Below are 9535 nucleotides of genomic sequence, written 5' to 3' on the forward strand. Positions count from 1 at the left end.
GACAGAAAATGGATAAAACCAGAGGATTCCAAAAATATGGCAAAAAATAAAAAATGGAGGAGCCAACATCCTTAACATCCGTTTTTCGGTTAAACACTGACGTTGCACCATGGTTAACTTTCCGTGTTTCATTTTTCCTAGAATACGACGTTTCAGTATTACTATAAATAAACGCGGGATCATTTTTGACAGCACTAACCTCTCTGATAAATTGCACCAAGTACGAAAAAGGTGGAAATGGTACGTTGTTCCTCAGTTTGTATTGCGATGCACGTGTTGTCCACTTCTCTTGTATATTAAACATGAAAGTGAATCCGAACATATAATAAATTTGGATTTATTGCTTCTTCAGATAAATCCAAATGTATTATATGTTCGGATTCACTTTCATGTTTACAAGCTATACGAAATACTAAAATTAAAAACCCAACAATCCTGAAAATTTTATATGTAATGAGGAATTTAAAAATTCTTCTGAAAGAAATAATATTTCTATGGGTTCCGAGTCATGTTGGAATCCTTGGAAACACAGCTGTAGACCTTGAGGCAAAGAATGCCCTGGGTGACCCTCTATCTAACTGTGATATACCATATACTGATTTTAAATCTAATATTAGAGAATATGTTTTTAATATATTGAAAAATAAATGGAGTAAAAAAGATGATAATAAATTGTATGAAATTAAACCTAGTTTAGGCAAACCTTTTGATAATATTATGTGCAGAAAAGATCAGTGTGTTATTACTAGATGTCGTATTGGTCATACTAGAATAACACACGAGTATCTTTTAAAAAATGAAGATGAACCACAATGTGTTCCTTGCAACTGCAAGTATACTATTAAACATGTTTTAATTCATTGTATTGACTTTGCTGATATTCGTAAGAAGCATTTCAATGTCAATAATATGTATGATTTATTTAATAATGTTCCATTTACAAATATTGTTGCTTTTTTAAAAGAAATTGGAATTTATTATAGAATAAAAAAAAATGTTAATATATTTAAATCGATTTTAATTTTTATCACGTTATTTTACTGTTGATTTTTATTTGTATATACTCAATTTGCTTTAGTCAAGAATTTTAGTATATTGAAGGACTTTTTGTCTTATTTTAAAAATATGCTTTAAATTGTAAAAATATTCGAATTAGCTCTCGCCGCAATATAGCCTTTTTGTGCTAATGCGGCGTAAAGCAACCAACAATCAATCAATCATGTATATTATATGGTAACTTGTCCACAATTGGTAAAACACAAGAAGAAGAGTCGAAATATGACAATAAATTTGAAAATGTCTCATTCTCTTTCGAAGATTCTATTTGTGTGAGAATATCTAATAGCTCATAAAGTCGACTATGATCCTTGTTTGTTAACTTTGGAAACTTCTGTAGTTTTGTTTTAATTGCAGCTTCTACCATCTCAGGTCTACCATAGCGTTCGTCAAGACGCTCCCATATACGACGAAGACCAGCATTTGGATTGTTCACATTTGACGCACGAATGTTTTGCGAAAACTTTGAAGATTCACGGCCGAGCCATTTAACTTATAAGTCCATTTCTTCGAAAGCCGTAACTGAGAGTTCTTCAGTAATACTTTTAAAGGTAGCTTTCCATGAAGCATAAGTTTCGGGACAGTCATCAAAATTCTGAAATCTAGAAAGTAATAAATCTTTCTTCAACAAAAACTTTGTCAAGTCAGACACTACAGACTGATCATGATTTGGTGGCAGTGGTGGTTGAGTTAATTCAAAATCAGCTGCATAAGGATTTAATGTTTGTTTTTGTCGAATTTCTGGTTTAATATCTTCAACTATCGATCGATCCAAATCGTCGACTTGAAATTTTGGAAAATTCCTTGGCGTAGGAATTATGTTTAACTGGTTCCGAGGTGCCGGAGTATGTGAACTAAATTTGTCTTGATTGTTCGGAATATCTTGCGGAACATTATTATTCTTGTCTTGAGATTTGAGTTGTTCCACTTCATTAAATTGTTCATTTACATACTTTTCTGTTAGTGTCATTTTCACTTTTTGTAAAGACTCTTTGTCTTCTTGTAACGACAAGGATCTTCTATCGCTCTCGGCTTCTTCTAAAACTTTGACATCGACCTCTGCGATAGCGGCTTCTGTCTGTTGTTTAAGCAGTGCTAAATCTGCATCAACTTCAGCTTTTTCACGGTCCTTTAAAGCTTTAGACTGTGTTTCTAATTCACTTAATCTTGCTTTTTGCTTAATTAATTTTGTTTGTTGTTCCGCATATTGTAACTTTGTTCGTTGAACTTCAGCATTTACACGCTTCCTAGCCATAGCTGAACTCGAAATTGAGCCGCTTTTACCACTATTGTTTGAACGGACAGACTCTATAGGAACTACTGACATAGTTTCAGCTGCGGTTAATTTCAATGTCTTAATTTGTTGTAATGTATTGTCAATGATTTCAGTGCACTTTTTAAACTCAGTCTTAAAGGTGGGTAATGCTTCATTACTGTCTTCATTATTCTTGCGTGTCAAAAACTCAATATATTGATTTGAGTTTTCACAGTATTTTTCACGAGACTTCAAAATGTTTTTCTCTAGTTTGCGTAGAGGTTTCAGCTCCTTCGAGCACTCTGATAATTCTTCGAGTAAATTTTCTATAGTTTCCTACGAACCGTCAATTTGCTTAAGGTATTTTATCTTATGTGAATGATAAAGTTCTTTACCTTTCTCTGTCATTTTATGTTCATGTGTTACTGTTGTTTCAGGCGGAAGTGGTTGTGATTGAGCCATTTCATAAAATTGTTTGTAGGAACTACTGCATGTTATTCTGTATCGAACTGTGTCTTTGCAATCTTTTTACTATTCTGCCTCAGTGCATACTAGTATAACCATAAGCCACAGTAATGTATATCATTTATTTCGAAAACCATGAAATAACAAGTTCTACATATGTGTGCTGTTATGTTGGTAAAAAGCTACAAAAAACAAAAACAAAACCTTAGCTAACTCATCATACTCATGACTACAAAAATCATAAAACTAACAGTTCAAATCTATGTATCAAAATGAATTTTCAATCAAATCATTCAAAAATTATAGCACCAAATGGCTTTCCATACTTTTGTAAAAACAGTGACAAAATTAACAATCATCATATTTCACTTTTGGCTGATATACACATATACAAAATTTATCTTGATGTGAAAACATATTAACTTTCATCATACAATCATTAAAAACTATGAATAATAAACTTACATTGTGAGTTGGCGTAGTTTACGATACTTTTAAATGCCTGTGACCACGTTCATGCTTTCAATTTAGGAAACAAAAAAGTAAGGGGGACAGTAACGAACTTCAAAGAACAAAAATCTAGCAATAAAAAATAGTCCGGGAAAACTTATGAAAAATCGATAGAATTTCTGTTAAACAATAAAAAATCAACACTGGTAACAGTACAGTGGGATTTAGTTCAGGCGAGTCCTGGAAATTGTCTAAAATGCAGGTTGCTAGTCCTACAACATATGACTTCGCATCCTAAGGGGACGACCATTTGATTTTCTGAACGGGGGGGGGGGAGGAGGATTTTGAAAATAGATAACTCAGCCTTGATAAACACAAAAATAAATGGTTTGTTCTGTTTTAGTTTGAAAATAAATGACCTGACTTGCAATGTATTGAGAATAAATAACTCAGCAGGTCTATAGCTTCTTGGGCCTTCAGCGGTTCCAAAACCCTTCAAAATATGTTTGACAATACTTTTAAAAGAGGCTAGGTAAAACCAAACTAAATGGTCGAGTTCCGCTATTCCGGTTGTTTTTCCGTATATTAAACATGTTTGCTTGAAGAAAGTACAACCATGAACTCAATCACTGGTATTAAAGAGATAATAGTAACTGCAATTACGATTATCCCAATATGGCGACGGCAGATAAAGGTAAAATATTTACAGTCAATTTACTTAAATGTAGCATGTTTTTGTCAATAGTTACTCAGCTGCAAGGTTTTTCTATACCATTACATCATATTTGAATCGTAACGGTGCACTGGAATTGTCTAAGCGCTTTGAAAATTGCCGTTGAAAAATTCGGGATGATAATCGTAACTCGGAAAAAAAGATAATCGTAATTATGGTATTAAAAAATGCGAAGATAATCGTAACTGGATAGTGTTTTATTGATATTGACACTTAAAACGTATATCTGATAGCACATGATGAAATTATAGTGATGAATTAATTACATTTTTTTGTACGTTTCAACATCTTATGACATATCTTTGTGTGCATATATTATTGATGGTTCTAATGAAAACAGCTACATACTATCATAAAATTGGTGAACAAGCTTTAAGAAATTTGGATATGGGAAAAACACGAACTATGTTAAAATACAGAAAACTCCCAAGAACTAGGAATGTGACAAAGTATGGGAATGAGCGATGAGGCATTTGTATAGGAAGTTTCGGATATATGGCAATACTTGTCAGGGAAAACGGATGTGTCACCCTACATCAGATTTGTGATTAATAAAATTGAGAATGGAAATGGGGAATGTATCACGGAGACAACAACCCGACCATAGAAAAAACAACAACATAAGGTCACCAATAGGTCTTCAATGTCGCGAGAAATTTCCGCACCCGGAGGCGTCCTTCAGCTGGCCCTATGACTGTTTAAGAACATTGATTTATCCTGAATAAAAACAAAGTAAATATAGTAATTATTGTTTAAATCATTTAATGCAGGTGGCTATGTGTGCTATTTCTTCCCCCGGGAAGGGACTGCTGGTTCAATTCTAGTCCATACCCGTTATGCCATAATGAAGTAGGAAAGACGTTTAGTATTCGCCAGGAACAGTTTGACGAGAAATTAAAAACAACAGTTTTGCACTTTGGGGATATGGGATATTGCTTATCCCCCTCCAATTTACTCCCCAAAAAAATCCCACCTTAAACGCGCACATTATATTGAAACTTTGAAAACAATTAGAATATCTACTTACCACAATACCTGACCCGACAGCTGCTTCATTGTCAATATATTGAACAGGTACATAGATATAGGAAGATGGGGTGTGAGTGCCAATGAGACAACTCTCCATCTAAATAACAATTTAAAAAAAGTAAACCATTATAGGTTAATGTACGGCCTTCAACATGTATACATTAAAAGGTAATGCATGTTGTTGTCTGTTATAAGGGTATTTTTCAATAAAAGTGTGAATTTCAGACCAAAAAAAAATTAAAAATCAACTTGTCGAAATTTTTATTTCTAGAGTTATTTTGAATACCTCTATTGTAGACCTGTTTGTAAATAAAAAGTGCAATCTTAAATACTTTTTAAAATGCTATCATTTTCATAATGTATGTACTGTTTCGCATTTTGTCCACTACGATAGTACTGCTTTTAAACGCACATCTTACTGCATTCTAATGTCTCCTATAGACATTCCAATTTGTTTTACTTTATAAACTAGAAAGATCTCATTTTTTTTTCTGAATGTGAGAACCATTTTTTATCGATAAATATTAGACAGTACTTCACATATGGACGTACAAAAAGAGGGACGAAAGATACCAAAGGGACAGTCAAACTCATAAATCTAAAACAAACCGACAACACCAAGGCTAAAGATGAAAAAGACAAACAGAAAAACAATAGTACACACGACACAACATAGAAAACCAAAGAATAAACAACACGAACCCCACCAAAAACTAGGGGTGATCTCGGGTGCTCCGGAAGGGTAAGCAGATCCTGCTACACATGTGGCACCCGTCGTGTTGCTTATGTGATTACAAATCCGGTAAATAGTCTAATTCGGTAGGTCACATTCATGAAAGGGAAGGGGATTGTAGTTACGACGTAAGGAACATATCCGATATCATTTGTGAAACGGTTATTTCATAACGGTCAACCAACTCGTGATGGCGACCGTAAAATTTACGAAGGGATGATTTCAACTTCACCATTTGGAACTCTTGGTTTGATAGCTTCTTTGTGAGCAGTAACCCTCTATTAAGAAAATCATGATGGGAAATGCAAGCACGGGAATATCGTATCAATTGGGAGATATATACCCCGTATGCAGGTGCTGCTGGAATGTTGCTACTTAGAAATGGAAAGTTCACAATTGGAAAACTGAAATCATCTCTTTTGTCGGAAAGTTTTGTTTTCAACCGACCCTCATTGTCAATTTCTAGATGTAAGTCAAGATATGAAGCTGACTTAACTGTATCTGTAGTATCCTTTATATCCAATTCGATGGGATAGATGCGTTCCAAATAGTCACCAAATTTTGAATTGTTTAGGGAAAGAACGTCATCTACGTATATAGCGGAAAGTAGAGTTAAAGGATATTGCTAACATTATACAACTTATGTTATGTAGTGGACATTTTCATGAGTGTCGAGTGGACAAAACTGCTTGGATCGTAGTGGACAAAAAGTTTCGTAGTTGACATCAACCCTATACTATGTTGATAACATACTGAAAGTTACATGAAACTAACTCTTGCTATTTGTTTTGCACGAATAGAATTGAAAAAAAATCAAAATCTCCAATACTTGTTTCGTAGGTGACCGTTTTGTAGTGGACATATTTACATGTTTACAATCTCCATATTGCAATAGTAAGAAGAATGCTTATATTCATCAAAACACGTATCAAGCTGTACACTGATTTTGTTTCATAATTTTAAAACCAGATACTGAAGGTGATTTAAACCGTTTCGAAGTGGACATTAACAAAAATACGGTATCACTCTGGTCCATTTGATGTGCTCTTTTTTGTCAACAATTTAAGTGCCGTTATTAAAACATCATTTCGTTTGTAAGACCCTTATGCTTATATCTCTTGCAAACATTGAGCATAAATGTTGAAAAGGGCGTCTAGGGAAATGCCAGGAATCCATAGCTTATAAGTCCCTCTAAAAATAGTATGTTTCTTTGCTTAAAAAATGTTAAATCTAATTCAATGTACTGACTGCTCAAAAGAATACTTCAAAAGATTAAAAGCATTTTTTTTAAGTGGCTGTGACAAGCAATTACGGTTTTGTAAAACAAACCGCCAATAAATCGAGAGATATACAAGTAAATCTGTCTTAAATATTAACCTCTAAGTTTCTTCTTTTTTTTTTTTCCGTTAATGTCATCAATTAACTGTACATTTGCATTTTAATACACACAATACCATTGAAATCTAAAAGACACATTTAATTTTTCAGTTACTATTATCCGATAAAGAAATTACGATTATCAAACAAGAAAAATTCCATAGAGTTACGGTTATCATCCCGAATTTTTCAACGGCAATTTTCAAAGCGCTTAGACAATTCCAGTGCACCGTTACGATTCAAATATGATGTAATGGTATAGAAAAACCTTGCAGCTGAGTAACTATGCATGTAGTTTCACAATTTTCTTTTTGATCATCTGTATCTGTACAGGCATTTATTTCTTCATCACTAATATTATCCAAAGTATCTAATTCTTCAACACTCATCGATGGTATTTCCTTTTGCCTTTCCATTTCTAGGGCATCCTTTATAAGGTCAAGAATAGTATCATCCTCGCTAACATCATCATAATATTGTTCATGATCATTGATGCAACTTGGTCTTCTTTCTGCAGATAATGACTTCGGGCCAACTGTACTTCGCTGCCATGAATGGTAGTTAAATGATGACACAAGTAACCTCTTCTTCCATTGAAATCTAAAAGACACATTTAATTTTTCAGTTACTATTATCCGATAAAGAAATTACGATTATCAAACAAGAAAAATTCCATAGAGTTACGATTATCATCCCGAATTTTTCAACGGCAATTTTCAAAGCGCTTAGACAATTCCAGTGCACCGTTACGATTCAAATATGATGTAATGGTATAGAAAAACCTTGCAGCTGAGTAACTATTGACAAAAACATGCTACATTTAAGTAAATTGACTGTAAAGATTTTACCTTTATCTGCCGTCGCCATATTGGGATAATCGTAATTGCAGTTACTATTATCTCTTTAATACCAGTGTCAATGCGAAGTATTCGAAGTAAAAACCATAAACTGATCTTCACTTCAGCTGTGCTGTCTTTTACATATATCTGGCGAAGTTTTATCGTCTCTTGAGTTCTCTGTGTGACTCTTTCTTCTATGGCATCAACCTAAATAAATTGATCATTGATTACATTCTGTTTGGAAAATGACAATCAGATTGATTTATAATTCCACATGGTTACATTTTCATTTCATATCTCTTATCTTGTGATTAAGCATGTAGAAAGATGACTATAGATGTGTTTTCTGTGTAATAATGGAGTCATAAATATTTATGTCATATGACACTCCCCACCCTAAGTTCAACAGTTATAAGTGTCACTGAATAAAATGTTCATAAATGTCCTATTCCATATTTAAGTCTTGACACATATGTTGGTTCATCAATGGTTGTGAGAGTTCTTTGAAAAGTTAGAATCACTGTCTGCTGAACAGTTGAGTTGTCTATGGTCATCAGGGATCTCTCATCATTTATATTATCGTCGTCATCATCGCGGACTATAATAAATTCATTTGCATAATTGTTAATGTCACTCGTAGTACACGAATCATCATCTTTGCATGTAGTTTCACAATTTTCTTTTTGATCATCTGTATCTGTACAGGCATTTATTTCTTCATCACTAATACTATCCAAAGTATCTAATTCTTCAACACTCATCGATGGTATTTCCTTTTGCCTTTCCATTTCTAGGGCATCCTTTATAAGGTCAAGAATAGTATCATCCTCGCTAACATCATCAGAATATTGTTGATGGTCATTGATGCAACTTGGTCTTCTTTCTGCAGATAATGACTTACTTCGGGCTAACTGTACTTCCATGCCAGGAATGGTAGTTAAATGATGAAACAAGTAACCTCTTCTTATAAATGTGGAACTGCATTTATCTTCTGTGCAGTCATGCGACTCTAGGCCAGCATGGTGTTCTTTGATATGGCGAATGAGATTCTTCTCGTATTTATATTCCTTGTAACAAATTAAGCAAGTATACATCGTGGCTATGGTAACTATGCGAATGAAGATTCATATTTAATAGATCGGTTTTTATACAACCACATCGACACTGAATTAGAAACTCGTGCAAATCAAGTAGATATAGGAAGATGTGGTGTGAGATCAAGGTCTGTTTAAATTTCAGCTCCGTTTAAATTCAATGAGAAAATCGTGCAAAATCAAGCACCGTTTAAATTTCAGAGATTTAATGCTTCATTGAACACACTTTATTGATTGATTGATTGATTGTTGGTTGCTTTACGCCGCATTAGCACAAAAAGGGTATATCGCGGCGAGAGCTAATTCGAATATTTTTACAATTTAAAGCATATTTTTAAAATAAGACAAAAAGTCCTTCAATACACTAAAAATTTTGACAAATTGGCAAATTGATTATATACAAATAAAAATCAACAGTAAAATAACGTGATAAAAATTAAAATCGGTTTAAATATAATAACATTTTTATATTTTATAATAAATTCCAATTTCTTTTAAAAAAGC

The 9535-nt window shown here is 33.4% G+C and overlaps 1 protein-coding gene across 1 annotated transcript; it reads right to left on the reverse strand.

Moving 5' to 3' along the window:
* Positions 1-1549: 1549 nt before the first annotated feature.
* Positions 1550-9031, reverse strand: LOC139494599 (interaptin-like). The gene is made up of 5 exons (XM_071282759.1): positions 8459-9031; positions 7947-8144; positions 7383-7643; positions 4987-5085; positions 1550-2647 (listed from the first exon to the last, which is right to left on the reverse strand). The coding sequence occupies exons 1-5, from the start codon at positions 9029-9031 to the stop codon at positions 1550-1552; spliced, it is 2229 nt and encodes a 742-aa protein (XP_071138860.1).
* Positions 9032-9535: the final 504 nt, after the last annotated feature.

Source organism: Mytilus edulis, chromosome 11 (assembly GCF_963676685.1).
Source record: "Mytilus edulis chromosome 11, xbMytEdul2.2, whole genome shotgun sequence".
Lineage (NCBI taxonomy): Eukaryota > Metazoa > Mollusca > Bivalvia > Mytilida > Mytilidae > Mytilus > Mytilus edulis.